The 22,968-nt window shown below is 35.4% G+C and overlaps 1 protein-coding gene across 5 annotated transcripts in view; it reads left to right on the top strand.

Moving 5' to 3' along the window:
- LOC128983219 (NFX1-type zinc finger-containing protein 1-like) overlaps positions 1–22,968 on the top strand; it is a 125,743-nt gene that overhangs the window by 38,672 nt on the left and 64,103 nt on the right. For 4 of the 5 annotated variants that reach the window (XM_054402435.1, XM_054402433.1, XM_054402434.1 and 1 more), the window contains exons 2-6: positions 2,482–5,532; positions 5,804–5,887; positions 6,309–6,580; positions 12,895–13,038; positions 15,091–15,364. In XM_054402435.1, the coding sequence (XP_054258410.1) occupies positions 2,550–5,532; positions 5,804–5,887; positions 6,309–6,580; positions 12,895–13,038; positions 15,091–15,364 (3,757 nt within the window). In that variant the 5' untranslated portion in view covers positions 2,482–2,549. Of the gene's footprint in view, positions 1–2,481; positions 5,533–5,803; positions 5,888–6,308; positions 6,581–10,603; positions 10,707–12,894; positions 13,039–15,090; positions 15,365–22,968 lie in introns of those variants that run through there. The other variant, XM_054402437.1, reaches the window with a different exon arrangement.

Genomic DNA, 22,968 nt, shown 5'->3' with positions numbered 1-22,968 from the left:
TGCTTGTGTACATGGCTTGGCGTAACTTTTCCAAGATTCCATTGATCTGGGGCAAAGGATACACGTCCTTAACCGACGAGTCATTTACCGATCGTATGTCAATGCAAAATCGGTAGGTGCCAGATGTTTTCTTAATCAACACCACCGGCAAGCTCCAAGGACTTGTGGAAGGCTCTATCACCCCGTGCCGCAGCATCTCGTCAACCTCTTGGTCGATTATGGCTTGCATAGTGGGGTTACGCGGGTAGTACCGCTGTTTAATCAGCACTGCATTCTCTTTAAGCCAATGTTTTTTGCTCAACCAGAGAATTGAGTCCCGAAATGGCCTACAATTTTAGCCAGTTTCTGTTCCTCCTTTGGTGCAAGAGCGTAAATCGCGCTGAGGTTATTATCACCCGTCCCCGCAACCTCGGTAGGCAAAATCACCCTTCGATCAACACGGATCAGGTTAAGCTCCTCTAAACACCTCATTCCCAGAATCAGATCGCACGTAAAATTCGGGACATAATACACCTCCCATGAATGGGCTTGCTCACCCACCTGAAATCTGCTACAAGGACCCTGCTTCACGGCTCGAACCATCAGCCATTCTCATTAGGTACTACACTGACGGTGGTGGGGTTCACACCCCTGTCGACAAGGAGTTTTTTGGATTCGCGGCCCAATGAGATTGACACTAGCCCCAGTGTCAACCAGTGCTCGGAAGGTTTTGCCAAACAATTCCACCTCTACAAAGGGTCTAACGTCACCCCGGTCGACACCTTCCACGGTTCCCGTGAAACCCTTCACATATTCGAGCCACTGATGGCATATCTGGGAGGTCGTGCGTTAGACTTGGCTGACCTCTGTGGCTCTGAGTCCGGCCACCGTTTCCCGCGCGACATCCGCACTGGTACGTGGTAACGCCCTCTGTCTTGCAAAAATAGCAATGCAACCTCTTAGGCTTTGGGCAATGTCTGAAGCGGTGGCCGCGCTGATCACAATTGCAGCACACCAACCCGCCTCTTCTTGGGTTAAGCATGGGCTCTAGGTTCTTGCCACCGGGCGCACACCTACTTAACTCTGACATCGTTCAGCTGAGTTTCGAATTATTTCCCCATCACCACGGGTCGCAGGAAATATTAGGGATTGAGCCGTGAACGCGGGAGACAATGATGTTGTTATCTGATGTCATAGGTTTGGTAGCAATCACGGTAGACTATGATAATGTTTCTTCCATGACTATGGGAAATATTCACGATTTTGCCTCGATCATGGAAGACAATAATGACACCTCGGTGTCACGGGAGATGCCATGCCAAGCAAAAGTGCAAGTTTAGGCGGTAATACATGTGATTATGTTTTTGCCCGGGCAAACAAACTTGCAGGGGGCCCGTGGGCTCTTATCGCTGCCACTGATTGGCTAAAACTTTTAGCATGGCAGTTGGGTGTCTACTTGGTATTTAATTTGCAGTCAAAAGGTATTTCTGATTAAATTGCTAACAAAATACAAAGCGTGATATGTATTAATGATAACTTTGGTGAGTCGGTGTCTCAGTTGGTAGCGTCACGGTCTTCGGGCCCAAGGCAGCGATGTCGTGGGTTCGGATCCTGGTCACTGCCAAAAACATTTTATCCGTACAGTTCACCTTTGTACTGTACCAGCTCACCCCTTGCTTTGCTGGATACGTTCCACGCACGGGCAGTTAGTCTATGTGGACAGGCAAATGCAAGGTTAAAAGAGGCTGCCAACGTCAAAAAAAAAAAAAAACTAAAACATAAAATAGGTCATAGTAAACTTTATATAAATTATTTGAAGATAGTTTTCACCGTTCTGTTCTATAAAAATTAAATACTATTTCATAAATCAATACTTTTTTTTACATATGGTTGGGTTTAAAAAAACAAATAAATACTGCATTACAATCAATCAATCAACCATGTCTATTAGCACATTATGTACAGAGCTTACAGATAAATGTACAGGTGCTTTGTCATTCTTACTACAACATTTTAAATAGGCCTAGTCCTTCATCAAAACTAAGTAACAATCTTAAAAGAAAACAAATTGTATGAACTTAATTTAGGAAACATATTGCATAGCCCAACTGAACAGTAGACTAAAGATACTGTCAAGATTAAAACTAAATAACAGAATTTATAAAATTTAATCATAAAACATACCTGCAAAACATAAAAACGTACAAAACAGTTATGGTAGTTATTTATCTATAGATTAACTACCAAGTTAAAAGTTAAGTCTCATCCATTCCTAGGCCAGGTGACTTATCCGAGAAAGATTAAACCTACTTTCAGTGACTGTTAAAGTCTAGGTTCTGTAAATGTGTACATAAATAGATTGACCTGTAAGGCAATTAATTGGTAAAACCCATAACTTAACTTAATCAATAGATTATTAAACTTTGTTTGCCGATTAGTTTGACACCTACAATACTCAGCAAAATTTGCCAATAAAAATGTAATTGATTTAATTTGTTTTAGGAAAACATATTTCTTCATGGGAAAAAGAAGAAAAAAGTCAGCCTGTAATCAAGAAGTTCAGAGCAGCCATGTTCAACAGAGGAAGTAAACCATCAACATCCTCATCTGTTGGAGAAAGCCCTTCAGATGCTTTTTTTCAGGCTGAAGAAAAGTTACTGAGTGGTGGGGATTGGAAGGTTCAAAAGAATCGACAAAGAAAAGGCAACAAGAAAAAAAACGACAGTGATACAAATAAAAAGGGTGTTGAATTGTATAAAAATGATACAACTCCCTTTGTAAACAAGCAAGAAGTCACAAGGAAAACTGACACTCGAACATCTTTTAGTGTTTTGTCTAAATGTCAGCCATCCAAAGCAAGCCAGAACCAAAATGAAAGCAATAATAAAGAATATAAAAAACCAAGCAACAGCTTTTCTAAAACGGGTAATAAAATTGACCATAGACAAATGCAAAACCCTAATGTCGGTGATGGCAAAGACAAAAGAAAAACTCATGGATTTAATAATTCCTCAGGAATACTTACATATTCGAAGCTACAAGCAATGTCTTCGAAAGATTCCACAGATATCATAAGAATTTTAGCCAACAGTAACTCAGGTCTAGATGATTTCCTACAAAGCGATATTAGACCAGATATGATGTACCTCATCATTAAGATTTTGAAAAAACTAACCGAATCTGATTGGGAAGAAAACAAGCAGCATGTATTAATGAGAGTTTGTTCTCCAGAGTTTTTTAAAAAACTAACTGAATTTGTCACCAATTTAGCAACCGATGACCAAAGTTATAAAAGAAAAGAAGAAATGGAACAGTTTTTTGACAATTTACTCACTTTTTTTTACACAGTTATGATCATGTTGCCATCATTTGCAGCAGATCATCTAACCAGACCGCTAAGAATGACTAAAATGGCAATGGGCAGTGTTGAGGAATTTCAAAATGTTACACTTAGTAAGAGTGTAAATGACAAATTGAAACAGTTGTTGAATGATTTTGAGGAGAGAAAGAAGGAGAAAGAAGATAGAGAGCATATTAATAAAGAATCTAAAGAAGAATTCTATCCAAAACCATTAGGGAGCATAAGTGAAGTTTCTATTTTCCCTCGTCCAGAAGATATAGAAAATAGTCACGGAGCAAAGTTGCCAAAGAATAAGGTTAAAGGCCCTTATAATGATGTGGAGCATTACTTAGATGTCCAATTCCGTCTTCTCAGGGAAGATTTTATTGCTCCTGTTCGACAGGGAATTCAGGAATATCGAGTGGGACAGATATCTAAAAAAACAAATAAAAAAACTACCAATCTTAGAATATATCCTAAAGTCAAGTTCTTAAAACCTACTGTGGTAAATGATAAAGTGGGGTATGATATTTGTTTTGATCCTGAAAAGCGAATGAAGGTAAAATGGGAATACTCAAAACGGTTCATATTTGGATCCCTTTTGCTTTTTACCAATGACAATTTCCATACATTTTTTCTGGGAACTGTCATAAATAGAAATTTATCAGCACTTGAAAAAAACAGAACAATAACTGTCTTGCTTTGTGATACAAATAACATATCTTTATCCAATCATATTTTTACCACAAACTTTCTCATGGCTGAAAGTGAAGTATATTTTGAACCATACTCTAATGTGTTGAGAGCTCTTCAAAGATTCAACAGTGAAACATTTCCTTTGAAGAAATATATAGTATTCACAGAAAATAAAACTAATCGCCCTGACCATACAAAAAATGGCAGTGATATCTATACCATCTCACTTGGCGACAAGCCACTCTGTGGTGGAAAGACACTGAAACTGTTTGATGATTCTACATGGCCATCATGTGATGAACTAGGTTTTGATACTTCCCAACTAAATGCTTACAAAGCAGCCTTGACAAATGATCTTGTGGTTATTCAAGGACCTCCAGGCACAGGAAAGACCTATTTAGGTCTTAAAATAGCAGCTGCTTTGTTGGAAAACAAAGCAATGTGGAGTTGTAACCATCACACTCCAATTTTGGTTTTGTGTTATACTAATCATGCTCTTGATCAGTTTCTTGAAGGAATCATTGAAAAGGGTCTAAGTAACAATCTTATTAGAATTGGTGGAAGAAGTAAAAGTGAATTGCTTGAAAGTTTCAATTTGAGAGAAAGGAGAAGATCAGTAGCAATTTACAATTCCAGCTATGAACAGGCTGCTCTTCTGAGAAATATAAAGAGGGATATGTCAACTATATTTGAAAGTATTAAAATACTACAAGACAATCTTGAACATTTAAATAACAATGATGGTGTCTTAGCACTTAGAACATTGAAAATTGTTATGAGTGATCATCAAAAGAACTTCTTCAGGAACAATGATGATTTGATTGAATGGTTGCTCTATGGTATAAGAAAACAAGTCAGATCTCAGAAAACTGTTCTAACTACGGATGAAATACAGTCTAAGAGACTAAATAATACTGTTGAATTAGTATTTGACCCATCAGACTTTGAAAACGTAACTCGTCTAAAAGAGGTACTTTTTGATGGCTATGAGTTGGAGGAAGAAAATGAGCAGGAAACTGGTTCTGGTATAGACTTGCGAATATATTATACGTGTACTTTAGATGAAATAAAAAAAAAAAAAGAAGATCACACACAGATGTTGGATGCTATTCCTGGATCTGAAGAGAGTAGAGATGAAATAAGACGGAGAATGCGGGAGACAAAGAAAGCTGAAAGTGACTTAATTTTGATGCATGCATATTTTGAAAAGAAACTTAAGACTGGTCTTCCTTCATCCACCACAAACACAGATTGGCTTAATGATGTTAGAGACTTGAACAGTTTGGACGACAACCAAAGATGGTTACTCTATAGAAATTGGATAAGTCTCCTCAAGGAAGGGTTTTTGATGCTTCTTTGTAAGCAAGAGGAAAACTACAGAAAAGGTGGACGTCGCTATGATGAAGTTAGGCAATTTGATGACTTGCGCATTGTTCAACAAGCTGATATTGTTGGTGTTACTACAACAACTGCTGCAAGACTCCAAGCCATGCTTCGAGAACTGAAGCCGAAAATTGGTGAGTTTGTATTTTTTTTAAGTTCTTAGTTAAAATTAAAAAAATTAAATAACCATTTAATAATTCAAAGTTCAATTATATATTTTTCAATTGCTATTTGCATCTGAAACTGTATCTTGTGGGTAAATACCTCAAACACTGTCCATTTAAGTAACTTTTGGGTCATGTGGATAAAAATCCCTGGCACTAGTGGTTAATCTCTCCAAAAAACTTTATTGGAATTAATTAAATCACTCACTATCTATGGTATTGAATTGTAATTATTTTGCAGTGATAGTAGAAGAAGCAGCTGAGGTACTAGAAGCTCACATTGTAGCCTCCCTCTCAGTTCACTGTCAGCACTTGATCCTCATTGGTAAATATCATCTTTCACTTTGTACAGACCTGTGTCTGAGATTCTCAAATCAAATCAAATCAAGTAAAACAACACAAAACATTACATCAATTGCTTACAGCAGTAATTGGTGACACATCAATTTTCAATGTCTTAATCTATAAACATAGTGACACCAAATTCATATTTTACTAATATCCAAGAAGGTGGCTGCTGAAACTCTGGGATGGAGTAATAAACCTTATTCAACATAATTTTCTTGTTTCTAACTTTGAAAACATTTACACTTGTCCCTTGATAATCTTACTCTTTGTAAATTGCATAAACTGTTTAGTATTGTTTACTTCTTCGTGTTTCCTACTGACTAGACTCTGTAAGAATAGTCCTAATAGTTCATCTCAGTTCATAGCCACTATCTCACCTGAATATTTTGTATTCCTAGGTGATCATAAACAGCTGCGGCCATCGGTTGCTGATTACAAAATTGGTAAGGACTGTAACCTGGAGGTATCACTCTTTGAGCGGCTGATAAACAACGGCATAAATCTACACACATTGACAACCCAGCATAGAATGAGGCCTGAAATCTCAAAGTTGCTTGTGCCAACAATCTACCCGACCTTGGAAAATCACATTACGACTCACAACAGGGAGCGAATACGAGGCATTGATAGAAATGTTTTTTTCATGACTCATAACAACCATGAGGAAGAGGTTAGCACTCTAAATAAACTAGATAATTAATAAATCTGTTAATAATACATGGAAATTTGTAATCCAAAACTTAACTGTTAAGTTTCATTTATTAAATTTTTGGATTAATTCTTCAAGACTCCTATATAGATATTACTGTGACTTTTTTTACAGCACACAGTGAAAAGATCTCTTTGTCACCCGAAAGCTAAGTTGAAGTCTAGTGTATGTTAAGACCTCACCAAACAAAAATAAAATAATTACAATATTAACTTCTATTAATCTCCAGGGCCGCCGAGAAAAATCCTGGGCCCCTATGCAATTTGCTACTCGCCCCCCCCCCCCTTCGACTACAAGAGTAATGCTCTTTTATTTTTGTAGAAGTAATTTTAATATCGCATTTATCCAAAATCAAATATAAATAGCACAAGCTCTATTTTCGTCTATTATAAATTACTAGGTGAAACCCATCAAAATCGACGGTTACTTTCAAGGCTTACGTTAATTCAAACTGCGATAAATTGGGTAAAATATACATTGTGCATTTAGCATTGATTATAGAGTAATGAATGTAAAAACAATAATGATATTAATTGCGTTATTTGCCAAATTTGGTTGATCATTAAATGAATAAAATATTCCCCATACCGTACGTCATAGGAGTTATTATTGGTATGTTATATGGTATCTCTTCCTTTGGAAGAACCTTTAAATAGTATTAAAATCGTATTGGTGGATCTTTTGTAGTTAAACACTTCCGTGATTTCATCAGTGTAATATGATTTTATTTCAAAAGAAAATATTTTTTGGGAAGACATATTCTAACTTCAATGAAAGGTGTATCCGTTACAGTGTAAGTTTGACCTTTCCTTTGTCACGTCGCGTCAGTTCATATCGTACTTCTGTGCCAATGAGTGAACCCTCTAGCATAGTTTTGAGAAATTGATTGTGGGGTTACTGTTAAAACAGGAATTCCTTGACATGGGGGATGTCAGTTAGTTGTCTCAGCCTTATCAATAACATAAAGCTGTCAATATAATCTCCCTACGGAATGTTAGGTGTAGTGGAATACTTGAAGTGAAGTTGGCTTTTATTCTTGAACTGTTAGGGGCCTCCTAGTTCATATGAAAATGCGGCTTCATTGGCAACAAATAATGCAAATGACATAGCAATGGGACATTTCCAAAAAGCAAAAATACTGTAAATTGGCTGTTACGTATATATTGACGTTTACATATTGTTAATCAACGTATCTTATAAAGGATTATGTGATCTAGTTTAAAAGGGATATGACCTTTCTGTCATGACAGTAGCTGATTAAATAGTATTTTCTCTTTGTACCATATTTTACAGCCAAAATGTCCTGTTATTTTAAATAATGTTACCAAACCAGTGCGCCAAAGTCGGTAATAAAGGCAGGTGCAAATATTTTGTCAAGATGGGTACCATTTAAGGTAAGGTTTCTATGTTTAGATTTTATTAGACACGATAAGAGCAGATATTTCTACATAAATGTTTGATATGTGTAGAATAATACGATAAAATGTAGGCAAAAGTGGTGAAAAAGGCATAGACACCAACCCGTACAATAGATATAAGATAGTTCAATAAGAAATAATTTAAGAATTGCTGTGATAAAAGGATTTTCCACTGATTTCGTAATGGAACGTTATATTGCAAAACATGACAATGATAAAGAAGAAAATCAATTTTAAAATCAGAAAATAACATTGCAAATACTTATTTGGTAGAATTCAGCAGTTACTCACAATAAATGTGTGTTGTTTGAAATACAATTTAAAAATGGACAGCTGTTTCATTAAAAAGTATTATCATAGACAAAAAGAATGAAATATAGACTGTCAGCCGTGCTGCGGTTGCCATGGTTACCATAGGTTCCGGCGCACACCGCTGTAGTTTACGTAGCGCGTACGCCGTAACTACCGTGGTGCTCCAAGCGGTGTGCGCCAGAACCTATGGTAACCGCAGCACAGCTGACGGTCTATATTTAATTCTTTTTGTCTATGGTATTATTCACATGGCCAAAATGTAAACAACTCTGTGGAGGGATCTTTAAAGGCTTCTGTTATTTTGACACGTCGTTTGTAAAAATCCGTCCATTATTAACGGAGGAGTAGTGTTTCGTAGAAATCGCCTTCACGTATTATATATAAGGATAATGTCGGTGATGTTTGTTACTTTTTTACAAGCATGATACTCGTGTTAAAAGAATATTATTATTTTTAATTAACTCCAATACATTGTAAAAACAAGCCTACACAGTCAATGACCATTCTCTCCACCACTGTTCTTTGATTAGATTTTGATTTTACCTTAGAGATTGTCATGCGAAATTCGAGAAAGTCAACGATATAAATATTACAAAACAATCCAATGTAATCGTTGACTCCTTTAAATTTGTTATTTTAATCCAGGAAGAACCATTGTAGAGTTGACAAAAAACAAAGATTTGTCTTTCCAACTTTCTAACCTTAAAAAAAATGTTGATTGTTGTTTATTACTAGTATACATGTTGCTCGAAATCAAGCAATTGCAAAGAAGTTCAGTAGTTACAGTATTTAAAAAATAACTTATTAATTTAAAAACGAATAAAATAAATAATTTCCAATGAGTTTAAAAGACTCAACTCATGGATTACGTACCTAACAGTTCCATATAATCAACATTTCTTGCAAATATTTTATCATTTTTCAAAAGCTGGCTTTTTAGTGTTGGTATTCTACAAATCTTTCCCACTTATAGCCACATTAGGTTGTCCATGTTGATCTTCGTCAATGATAATGTAGTCTGCTGCTACCCGTTGTCGCCAGTACGTTTACAAATTTCGTTCGTTTTTATAGCGATAACATTTTGTTTACATAACTTAAGAACTGCCTGATTTTCTGCATAACCTCTCTGTCACAATTTTATTTGCTTCAATTGGCATTAATTTGGCTAGTTACTGTTATAACGTAAATTATATATTTACCTAAATAAAATGCAGAATTGAAAGGCCTAATGTTGTTTAGATGGTTTTTCGTTTCTCTTAAATATGAATAATAATGGGAACTATGCGAATCCTTCAATGAAAGTTTTTATCAAGGTTTCTTGGATGTATTCATATTATTTTAAAATCAATTGACTTTTATGAAAACATATATTTAATGTCCTTGCTGTACCAGTTTAATTTAGTTTTCCTTTGCCAATCATCATAAAGTTAAGTCCGTGTTTTTCTACAAAGTAGTAACAATTCGGCTAACATCCTCGTTCATTGTTCATAGGATGATAACGAAAGTAAATGGTTTTTTAAATCTCTATTTCTTCTACTTGGTGGCGTTCTATGACTTTCCTATGTTTCCATGGTAAAAAAATCGGCTCTTTCAATGATTGCTCAAGAAATACAGTACTGTACTCTGTATGTACAAATGTAAATTAAAGTAGTAAATATTTAATTTCAACAAAATCTGTAAATTTACCCAATGCGTTTTGTTGAATCCTTATATATAATTCTGTAAGACAAAATCTTTACCAGAAAATTTTGGACGTCTGGTGAGTCGCAGAAAAATGGGAGGGGTCTTAAATTAAAGGTCTTGACCCCAGGGACTCGGGAAAAATAGCAGAATTTCCATAAAGTTGCCAAAAAACGAGATATAACGTAAAATGTTCTCCATAAGAATAGCATTAGAAGCCATTTTCTGCTAATTTTCTTTACTTCAATACAGCTGATCGTGATTTATCATCAAGCCAGTACTTAATGTTAACATTTGGATTATACTTATTTGCCAGTACATTCAGCAATGTACTATATAAAACCAGGGATAACGTTACCTATAATAATTAAGACTTTTTGGTTCCGTTATAGAATGTGAAAATAAATTATTTTACTGTGGAATTTTTCAAGTTTGTTTATTTTTCAACGTTTAACATGAAATAACCACATTGAATAAATAATCAACAATTCAAGATTAAATGGAAAACTTTTGCTTTGTTTTAGCTTCAAAACATATGTTCAAGATTTATTCTACACTTTCTTAGTAATTTTACCAAAATTTTAAATTTGAGATTTATTGTAGTGTTTTACTCTTAGAAAATAACCTGGAATAAAGTTGGAATAGGTTCGAAAAGGAAATAAATATTTGTTAATTAAGTAAGTACTATGATAAGTTACAATGGGAGGAAAAACACTATTGTTTGGAGATTTTAAACAGATACTGTCTGTTGCTCTAAACAAAAAAGGTTAAAATAATATTGCCTAGCATGTATGGTATATAAAGGGAGCATCCACATATAACAGTAAAACCTAGAGGTAGTTTCCGTTGCTTTACGTTTCTTAAACAAACCAAAAATATGCATGTCAATTCTGATGAAAAGTAATTTCGTGATTGGTTTCGTTAACTGGGTAATGGAATCCTAAAAAGTCGCTAAAGAGTTAAAAATCAGCCGATGATTATTAATTTGATAGAATATGTAACGTCAATCGCACATTTAAGAGGAATGCCACCACATAATGTTACACTAACTGTAGTTTGTTTTATGTTGATCAGAAAAACATCTAGGGTTAAGTTTGGTCAATGGGATGCCTTTACTTTACACTTAATGTTGTTAACCCTTAACAAAAGGAGTATAAACCTAGAAATATTAACTGCGTATGGATGCTAATTTAGCGGGTTTGGCCAAGAACTAATCTTACCTCAACACACCTTTATTTGCCTGTTCATATTTGACGAAGACAATTTCCAAAATTCCAATCAGGGAAGCCTTTTTTTATCACCATTAACCACAAGACCAAAGCTATCTTAACCCTCCGAGTGTCCATAGTTTAGGCCTTAATGTCCGCCTATTTTTGGCGCATTTGCAAGGTTTTATTAAAACGGATCTGAGAAGCTTAAAACAATGTCAATTCTACTGTTCTATACACCATTTTGTTTGGAAAATCATGGGCTTCAATATTATACATAAAACATAAGGAACATTTGTTTCAAAAAAATTTTTTAGGTAGGTAAAAAAAAAATATTTTGGAAAATTTTCAAAAAAAAATAAGTTTGCGCTCAATGAAATTGTATAAATTATAGGCCTATAAATATTTGAAAATAGCCACTTTGTTCTAAATTTTATGAGGATTACAAATATATAATAATATAAGGAAGTAGATTTGCAAATAAATAAGTTATGGGCAAAAAACAGATTTCAGTACATAGCGTTTAGCTAAGAATGCATAGCCTAACCATAGCTAGGAATCTGGCTGATAATTTACATCAATATCACTACCTACTTCTTCAGGATCATCAACCAGCCCTTCAAAATCACTTAAATCTTCTTATAATGCACCACGTATATCACTACTTTTGATTTTTAACACTAAAACAATGATAAACGTAATATTAGAATAATTTGTTTTACATTATTGCGCTTTTTAGGGACTTATGTCCCTTAAAGCCACTAGTTGATAAATAAATACCTAACCTTAATGATGTGATGCTGATCAAAATGTAAGCAATTATGTTCTTCATAAGGATAACATGGGAACTGTCAAAGCCACTGGGACAGAGCCCAAGAGACTTTTTCAAAAATGTAAGGCCAGTTTGCAAATCTACGCGACACGCTCTTTCCAATAAGATGTCAATGGATAAAATCGGTTAAGAAATGGCGGAGGAGTTCACCGACAAACTTCGTGTTCGCGTATTAATTATACTAGCTGTTACCCACGGGCTTCACCCCGTTTGACGTCATAAGTATTAATAAAACTATTGATTGGTTAAGTTAACCTGAAATAAACAAAATTCAGTAAAAGAAACAAATAATCACACCTGGTTATAAGGTAATAAATTGAAAGAATAACAAACAAATAAGTACTGCTGAGGTATTTTTAACATTAGGTATATGAAAAGTCCCCTTTAGAAAGGAATTACAACCTTAAAGGGCAATTTATGAAATAATGGATAGTTTTGCGCAAGGTTTCTCTTCATAACGAACATTTTAAGTATATGTTTTGTGGGGGTGTGACTTGTAGTATTCTCAAAAGTTCATGGGTACTTTTGGCTTTATATATGGATAGATTGACATTATTTCAGTAGCATTGGGTTAATATACAAAAACGGCCCCCTTTAACCAACCTAAATTTGGCCAAAACTTAAAATTACATAGTATAGATAACAAAAAAGATTCCTAAATAAGACGGAACAAGCCTGCTGGAAAAAGTCACAAAGTGTTAATAGTTGGTCTATTGTCTGTCAATCATAAAACACAGATTAACATATATGAGAAATATGACACAGTAACACATGGTAAACAAATATAATTGGTAAAACGTGATGTATTAAGTTTTATGTTGTTAGGTGGTTGATATAATGAGCAAGAGGAACAAGTTTGAAGCCCGCATGGTGATGTCACTTGCCAGACATCTACTGCTGCAGGGGTACAAACCTGACGAGATAACTGTGCTCACCACCTACAGTGGCCAAATGTATCTCTTGAAAGAAGTAAGTCAACTTCATGGGAATCCCCATTCATTTATGAGATTGTATCTTGTTGTTAAATATCTAAAAAACGTTTATGATTCACTTCAGAATCTTGCTATCTCATGTCTACAATAGTATGTTAAGTTGAAGAAAATTAATTTGCAATAGTTTTCAACCATTTACATTTTCTATTCCTTTGGAAAAGTGTTTATGCAATCGAAGGTGTTGGCCAGGTATAAAATCAAATCAACATAAAATTTTTTAGAGTATTAAAAACTGTCACCAAAAGTATTTATTGTTTTAAGTCCTGATATGAAGCTTGCTCCTCCAGAAAAAAATTATCCATGCCCACCAGTAACTGTACCTATAGATTTTAAAATTGTGTAGTTAACTAGCTGGCCCGACAGACGTTGTCCTGTCCTAATGTGGTTTAATGTTAATGCTCGTTCATTTTCAAGATGAGCTCGTTCGCATGGCTCAATTACGGCCTGGTTGAAGTTCGTTCACTACGCTCACTCACCTTTACATTAATTAAACTATTATAAAAGTTTTTTATAATTTGTAAAAATTTGTTATAAATTCGTTATAGTTGTTGTTTTTTTGTTCTCTGCGCTCACTTGCCTCAGGTTGGCTTGTTCGCTACGCTAACTCGCCTCCAGGTTGAAGTTTGTTTGCTACGCTCACTCATCTTTTAGTTACAAATTAGCTGTTGTCATAAATTTAAAAAAAATAATAGTGTTGCACCCTGTTGATAAACATATCAACCATTTAATGCTATTGAACATCACAGAATCAAATTGAACCAGCTGGAATTAAAGTTCTTTAATTCCATTTAAATATGAGTACTCATAAGGTTAACATGGAAAACTCCAGAGCCACTGGGGCGGAGCCCTTTTGACGAATCTGCACCAAACTCCACACAAACCATCCTTGAATAATGCTTAACAATGCCTGAAAGTTTCATTACAATCTGTCAAGCGGTTTCGGAGTCCATAAAGGACAAAGAAACAAACATACATTGGATTTTATATAGACTAGCTGGCCCGACAGACGTCGTCCTGTCCTAATGTGGTTTTATGTCAATTGCTTGTTCATTTTCAAGATAAGCTCTTTCGCATGGCTCAATCACGTCCTGGTTGAAGTTCGTTCGCTACGCTCACTCACCTTTAGGTTGGAGCTCGTTCGCTGCGCTCACTTGCCTTCAAGTTAGCTCGTTCGCTACGCTAACTCGCCTCCAGGTTGAAGGTCGTTCGCTACGCTCACTCACCTTTTGGTTGAAAATTAGTTGTTGTCATAAATAAAAAAAAAATAATAGTGCTGCACCCTGTTGGTAAACCTATTTACTTTTTAATGCTATTAAACATCACAGAATCAAATTGTTTAGTTGAACCAGCTGTTAAGATTCTTTAATTCCATTTAAATATGAGTACTCATAAGGTTAACATGGGAAACTTCAGAGCCACTGGGGCGGAGCCCTTTTGACGGATCTGTAACAAACTTCACACAAACCATCCTTAAATACAGTAGAGTCCCGCAAACTCGGCGTAATGTGGACTGGAAGGGTGCCGAGTTTGTGAAATAACGGGTTATCGGAAACTAGGGTTAAAAACAAGAACAATACCATTTTTAAGCTTATTAACTACCTCTTTTATTTATATTTATATTTTTATACAAGTTAGTATCAAGTCATCAGATATAGTACAAAAAACCATTTGTACGAGCTGAGAATGATTTTACTTGAGCTGGCTTGAGTCCATGTTTAACTCAGACTAAAAAAATCACCAATTTTCTGAGCCAGGTGATGGCCGAGTTATCCAGACTGCCGGGTTATCGAGTGCCGAGTTTGCGGGACTCTACTGTAATGCTAAACAATGCCTGAAAGTTTCATTACAATCTATCAAGTGGTTTCAGAGTCCATAAAGGGCAATCAAACAAACAAACAAACAAACAAACATACATTGGATTTTATATATATAGATAAGCATTCTTTTACTTTTCATAAATTTTCTTTGGTTGGCAAAATAAATAGATTTTTGCTAAGTAATCAAATTTCTAAATAAATTGTATTTTTAGGAGCAAACTCGACTTGATATCCCTCAAGCCTTGCATGTTACTGCAGTTGATAATTTCCAAGGAGAGGAGAATAGAATCATCCTGTTGTCATTGGTGAGGAGCAATGCAGAGAACCGAATTGGATTCCTGAAAACAGAAAATAGAGTGTGCGTGGCTCTGTCTCGAGCTCAGGATGGGCTCTTTGTGTTCGGTAACATGGACTGCCTAATCGCAGGATCTTCTAATACATTGTGGCAGCGCATCAAGCAGTCATTTGTAGACCAAGATGCTTTTGGTAATTTTATTTATTTTCTTCACAAACATTTACAAAGATATTTTCGACTTTTCGGATGAAGTGCTTTATAGTCTTGGCTTGCCCCTGTTAGATAAGATAAGATAAAGAAGTCCTATATTTAATCTTAAGTATAGGAGGATTACTCCATCAATGATTATTTAAAGGACAATGATCCATAAAGATAACTTCTATTATGACTGGACCTATTTTTCATGTTATTTATTTATTTTTAAGAATATTGAGGACAATCAATATCACCTGTTTCCCCAGGTGTGCTGGAACACTGGAAATGAATATTTACTGTGACAAAAGTTATAACAGTAGAATAATAAGTGAATTCTTGATTCTATTCAAGGCAACTTTTTTTAGTTTATATCATTGCTACTAACATCTCTGTGGTTTTAGTAAACAGTCCCTGGAAAATTCTCATTGTTATTGCTGTTACCTATGAGTAATCTCTGTCCATTTTAGTGTGAATCATTTTAGTTCCCCATTTTGTTATTGGTGGTACAATTTTTATTTTCTTAATGTCAATTGTTTATTTTCATTGAGACCTGTACAATGAATGAAAGTCTGCTATACTTCCTATTTGAACATTTTAAGCTACCCTTCTCCCACTACCCTTAATGGTAATTTTTTTTATTGAACATCATTATTGTAGCCCCCTTATCTCAAAAGTTTGCCACAATTCAAAATATCTCAAAAAGTAAAACATTTAAGGGGTGTGCATGTTATTTTTCAGCCAGCCCTGAATGTTTTAATCCTGTGTGTATAATAATACCGCTATTAATAAAATACCCCCGTCGCAGCAAACCTGCATACTAAGCGGATTTCCATTTACCCGGCTTGATTTCTTCTAAAATATTCCCTATAAATTTTCAGATTTTTTTTCTATTTAAATAACATTAATTTTAGTGAGTAGTTAGGTTTGCTGTTACGGGGAAGATGTTGAGGTGTGTTTTTTCAATTGAAATATTGATAGCTTAGTATGAAATAAACCAAATTGCCAAATTTGATAAAAATATATCCATAAACAAGCAAACTAAAACAGTTTATTTATTCTCCATAAGAATAACATATGAATTTTAAATTTAACATTTTTTTAATTTTCTCCGTAGTCAATGAACATTCAAAAACACTTCAATATACTGAATTGTTTGTTTTTTTTAAGCTCTTCAAAATGGTCTAGAGAGAAATTTAGAAATTTAAAGTTTTTAGGGTCAAAAATGAGAAAAACCCATTTTTACCCCATAAAAACCCCCATAAACCCCTGATTCCATGGTCCGATTATGCTGGTTCGCGAACTCGTTCGAATAAATGTAGGTTTACACGTTTGTACCAAATTTCATCAAAATCAGATCAATTTTGCTCGAGTTATCGCGCTAACGGACACATATATAAATATATATATATATATATATATATGAATTTGAACGGATGGTGTTTTTGGCCTCTGGGGACCTCAAAACGAAAAAGTAAATCGGTCCCGGGTCTAGGTCTTACCATGAGACCTACGGTAATAGCTTATTCCCTATATGGGAAATTCGCAAAAAAAAAAAATAATGCTTAAAGGTTGTTTGGTTAATACTTTCAAATTTAAAAAATTAAATTTAATTAAAAAACCATTAATTAATTTTAATTTTAATTTAATTTAATTAAAAAAATAATTTTAAAAAATAAATAAGTAATACAAAAAATAATAATTAAAAAAATAATTAAAATAATTATTAATAAATTAAATAAATAATAAATAATTAATAATAATTAATAATTAAATTAATAATTAATAATTAACATAATTAATGTAATTAAAAAAAAATATATATATATTTTTTTAAATAATGCTTAAAGGTTGTTTGGTTAATACTCTCAAATTTAAAAAATTAAATTTAGGCTAATTAAAAAACCATTAATTAATTTTAATTTTTTTAAATTTAATTTTTTAATTTTTTATTTTAATTTTTTTAATTTTAAATTTAGGCAGCGATGTCGTGGGTTCGGATCCTGGTCACTGCCGATAACATTTTATCAGTACAGTTCACCTTTGTACTGTACTGGCTCACTCCTTGCTTTGCTGTTAACGATCCACGCACGGGCGCTTAGTCTATGTGGACGGGCAAATGCAAGGTTAAAAGAGGCCGCCAACCTCTTTAAAAAAAAAAAAAAGATTTACAAGTAGAATAACATCAAATGTATCACAGTTGAGTTGAGGTGGCCACCTTGCAGTTTTATCTATTGAGGAGTGTCAAGTCTTATCTAATCAGTTAACACACTACTGTCGAGTCAAAAAGTATACATACTCGAGTTTGAGCTTTTATTGCAACGTAACCAGTAGACTTAGGAAAATACAAGTTACATTATATTTTTACAAATTTATTTCTGCGTTTATTTGTGTTGGTTTTAAATTTTGTATGCAGTTTCAACTCAGACTTTCAGCGGGTTGAATGAAAAAAGTACAGGTTTTTCGGCGCTTTTCTAACAACGGGAGACTTTAACACGTTATAACTACTAATGCAAAATACTACTGATGTAATGGTCATGAAATTTTGATAGCTTTTAGAACCTATACTTATTGTGCATATTTATAAGTTTTAGAATTTTTCATAATAACAAAAAATCTGTTATGGTTTTTGTAAAAGCATTTTATTTTAGTGACGGAACAAGTTAGAAACAACAATGAAAGCTTGAATTAAAGCTCTTTAATTCAAATAATTAAATAGTTAGATAATTTAATAATTTAAATTAATTTAATTTAATAATTAAAGATACAAATGAAAAGTTAAATCACACATTAGCTAAGAGGTCTTTAATAATTAAAATGTACGTTTAATCAAAGCTGTTGTGAAATGCAATAGTGTGTGAAATTAACCATATCTACACTTAACTTATATTGGAGATTTTGGCAATGAATAATGAAATGTATAACTAAATTTAAAAAGTTCAAAAAGGCCAATATATAATATATTGTTTTAATACAGAAGACCTGCAAAGTAGGGATGGACGGGATTGAATTTTTAGTTCGGGACGGGACGGGACGGGATGGGATTTTATCATGTGCATAAAAAGATTGAGTATTGCAGTTGCCAAACAAGACAAACAAAATCAATTTTTACCATTTGTGGCACTGATCTATTAAAAAAAAAACATGGGCAAAAGTTCACAGGTATAGAAACTTGTGACTTGCGGTCACGAGGTGATCGTTGGTATTACTCGCGGTCACGAGGTGATCGTCGGTATGACTCCACGGTCATGAGGTGATTGTCGGTATGACTGCGGTCACGAGGTGATGGTCGGTATGACCATGGTCACTAAGTAATTGTCGGTATGACTCTGCGGTCACGAGGTGATCGTTGGTATTACTCGCGGTCACGAGGTGATCGTCGGTATGACTCCGCGGTCACGAGGTGATTGTCGGTATGACTGCGGTCACGAGGTGATCGTCGGTATGACCATGGTCACTAAGTAATTGTCGGTATGACTGTGGTCACTAAGTGATCGTCGGTATGACTCACGGTCACAGCATGATGGTCGGTATAACTCCGTGGTCACGGGCTGATCTTCGGTATAACTCCACGGTATCTTCGTGATCGTTGGTATTACTCTGCGGTCACGAGGTGATCGTTGGTATTACTCGCGGTCACGAGGTGATCGTCGGTATGACTCCGCGGTCATGAGGTGATTGTCGGTATGACTGCGGTCACGAGGTGATCGTTGGTATTACTCGCGGTCACAAGGTGATCGTCGGTATGACTCCGCGGTCACGAGGTGATTGTCGGTATGACTGCGGTCACGAGGTGATCGTCGGTATGACTCCGCGGTCACGAGGTGATTGTCGGTATGACTGCGGTCACGAGGTGATCGTCGGTATGACCATGGTCACTAAGTAATTGTCGGTATGACTGTGGTCACTAAGTGATCGTCGGTATGACTCACGGTCACAGCATGATCGTCGGTATGACGCGCGGTCACAGCATGATGGTCGGTATAACTCCGTGGTCACGGGCTGATCTTCGGTATAACTCCACGGTATCTTCGTGATCGTTGGTATTACTCTGCGGTCACAAGGTGATCGTTGGTATTACTCGCGGTCACGGCGTGATCGTCGGTATGACTTTGCCTCCTGCGAACTAGCGTGAACATCTCTTGCGATAGCGGCGTTATTGGCACTCACTAAGTCGTAAAATCGCCAACGATCAAATCAAATCCTGTCCCGAAAAATTCCCGAATCAAATGTAATCCCGTCCCAAAAATCAGGAATATTTTTTTCCGGAAAATTTCCTGAAATTTCGGGACCTGTCCATCCCTACTGAAAAGTCAACCCTTGCTAGCCACAGTATTAATACAGGACATTTTTTCAATTTAGGAAAACTTAAACTTTTCAAACCAATTATAAAACCTTAACATCTTAATGCATGGGAATCTTATTTTATAGAAAAAACAGACCAAAATTATTTGTTAAATAATGAAGATGGCCCAATTATTAACTCAAAATTACTTAAAATAATAACATCAAGAACAACACTGTAATATATCCAAATTTCTGAAGATAATTTTTTCATATATTTTTACAAAAACCTTTTCATCATCTGTTTTAACCCTCCCAGTGTTACTTGACGAAAATTCGACAAGCAGCACACTTTGTGTAGTGTTACTTGTCGATTTTTCGACACGCAGACATCGTTTACGGCGAAGGCTCTATGACTGACTGAATCGGATTGAACTGGATCGAGTTAGGTATCGTTCTTTCCGTAATATTCTAAGCTTTCTCCAGAGGTCTGTCTCTAAGCGCTATTCATTTTAGTTCCGAAAATATTGTAGCAGACAGCTGACGTGCGTGTATTTGTAAACAGCTAGGTTCCCCCGGACCGATGACTGATGTGTTTTATTACGTTTATCATTGTTTTAGTGTTAAAAATCAAAAGTAGTGATATACGTGGTGCATTATAAGAAGATTTAAGTGGTTTTGAAGTGCTGGTTGATGATCCTGAAGAAGTAGGTAGTGATATTGATGTAAATTATCAGCCAGATTCCTAGCTATGGTTAGGCTATGCATTCTTAGCTAAACGCTATGTACTGAAATCAGTTTTTTGCCCATAACTTATTTATTTGCAAATATACTTCCTTATATTATTATATATTTGTAATCCTCATAAAATTTAGAACAAAGTGGCTATTTTCAAATATTTATAGGCCTATAATTTATACAATTTCATTGAGCGTGAACTTATTTTTTTTTTGAAAATTTTCGAAATTATATTTTTTTTACCTAAAAATTTTTTTTTTTTTAAATGTTCCTTATGTTTTATATATAATATTGAAGCCCATGATTTTCCAAACAAAATGGTATATAGAACATTAGAATTAACAATTTTTTAAGCTTCTCAGATCCGTTTTAATAAAACCTTGCAAATGCGCCAAAAATAGGTGGACATTAAGGCCTAAACTATGGACACTTGGAGGGTTAACTTTACTTTAAATTAATTTATTTATTATTGTAAATATTTACTTTTTGTACCAGTTTAAACACAGCCTGACGATGGAAACACAGTTTCCGAAAGCGCTTGTGATTAAAACAATTACATTGGCCTTTTTGAACTTTTAAAATTTAGTTTAACGTTTCATATCTTCACTGTTCCAATCCACTTCCAAACGCACTCCCAAACCTTCTGATAAACTTTGTATCACTTGTTTACCTGACAACACCTGACATACACCTGACACCTTCGTTCTTAAAAAACATATTACACTTAAAATCATAGTAATTTCACTTTCTGATAAATGTGGCGCTCTGGGCATCTTGACTCATGTCATTACAACGAACAACACTGACAGACTGAGGAAAATATGTTCAGACCAAAATAATAAAATTGTAGGGATGGAATGTAGATAACTAGGTGTTAATCAGTGGTACGAGTAAGGGTCGTTCGTAGGCAGATGACCTCACGAGGTATGTATGATTCATCGCTGGAGCATCCGGGTTGCAAAAAACCGGTCCCAGATCCGGTAGCGGTACCGAAACAACACAGAAAACTGGTAGCGCATCAATAGCAGTTACAAATTTTCTCGCACTATTGCGTTTCAGAACAGCATCTCCTGGATGTATCTCTAACACTTTCCAGCTTACTACAGAAATGTTTCCAGGAGAGCCTATTGGCCCTCCTTACTGCAATATTATATTGGGTTAGCAATCTATGGTAGCCTTCCCAACTGTTTGTCCTCTTTGCCCACCTGAACTGAGTCCTGGCTCTCTTTTACAGGCTGGCAAGCTCTGTGGTCTACCAACTCACTTTAACTTGCTTCCTCACCGTTAGCGGGCAGCTCTCGTCAAAAGACGAGACTATGGCCCCACCTAAGCTCCCGGAGGCAAGGTCTAGCGTGTTGGTGACCTCTGACCCTAGGGAACTGTGTGTCAAAACATTCAATGCGCTCTTTAAGAGTTGATCTGTACATATCCCAATCCGCCTTTCTGGGATTATTGAACTCGATCTTTTCCAAGGAAACGTTACCAATGTTGAACATCCCATTCTCGTTATTTTGCCATCTCTTACCCAGGGTTCCTGGATAAGGGCGAAGTCCAAAGCCCCACCCGCAGTACTCGCACAGAGTACCGCAGTGGCAGCTTCACTGTGCTGTAGGTTCGCCTGCAGTATTATGGTCGTTATCAGGAGCCTTAAAGCACCTTGAGCTGAACCCTAGCTATGCCCAAGAAATTCCTCCAGCCCCTGTCCCTCAGGAACTTGGCACTCCCGCAGTCAATTGCCAGAACCAGAGTTTGGTGTTCCTCCTCTCTGTAAGACTAAATTACTTACGTAATTCCCGTCACAGCTCAATAAAATATGTCTATTCAGGACATGTTTTGGTGTTAAAACACCATCGTCAGCTTCAGGTACATAGTGTAGAGTTGATCAGTTGTTAACATCGTCAGAAGAATAAATAAACACAGTACAGACACGAATAAATACATAAAACAATTAAACATTTAAAAAACAGGCCTGTTCTAACAAAGATGACCGACCGCACAGGTAGCAAGGGACAGACTAGACCAGCTTATGCTTATCAGTTGTGTGAGAGAGAAAGAGATATTGGGCAAGGATCAGCTGTTGTAGGATGGACGGAGTTATTGATGAGTGAATTAAAAATGGTGTGGGAACTGAACTGTAGTTTTTCGTTTAATATAGTCTCACGGGTGTTAACGTTGTTAAAACTTTTGTATATTTCATACTCCTCTAGAGTGTCCATCTTTTTCCCTTTTCTGCAAGAGTGTAGAATTTCCAAGCTGTCATCAATATTTCCCATTGTATGATTGAAGTCAATTAAATGTTGTGCAAAGGTGGATTTTTGTTTGGTTACGCTGGAAACTGGTCTGTGCTCTTTAAACCTTGTTTTGAAACTTCGTCCTGTTTGGCCAACATACATACTAGGACATTCAGCGCATTTCAGTTTATAAATGCCAGTTTTACAATGTATGTCCTTTGCGGTAGTTTTTGAGGCTAATATATTTTTTAATCTGTTGCTAGTGTTGAAGGTCAACTTTATGTTATTTTTCTTGAATTCTTTTCCCAAGCAATCATGTATGGTCTGAGAATAATCAACACATATGTATT

The sequence above is a fragment of the Macrosteles quadrilineatus genome, unplaced genomic scaffold (assembly GCF_028750875.1).
Source record: "Macrosteles quadrilineatus isolate MER2022 unplaced genomic scaffold, UCM_ALF_1.0 Scaffold_1__1_contigs__length_201487025, whole genome shotgun sequence".
Classification (NCBI taxonomy): Eukaryota; Metazoa; Arthropoda; class Insecta; order Hemiptera; family Cicadellidae; genus Macrosteles; species Macrosteles quadrilineatus.
The sequence above is the reverse complement of the archived record's forward strand: the minus strand, read 5'-3'. Positions and strand labels throughout refer to the sequence as shown.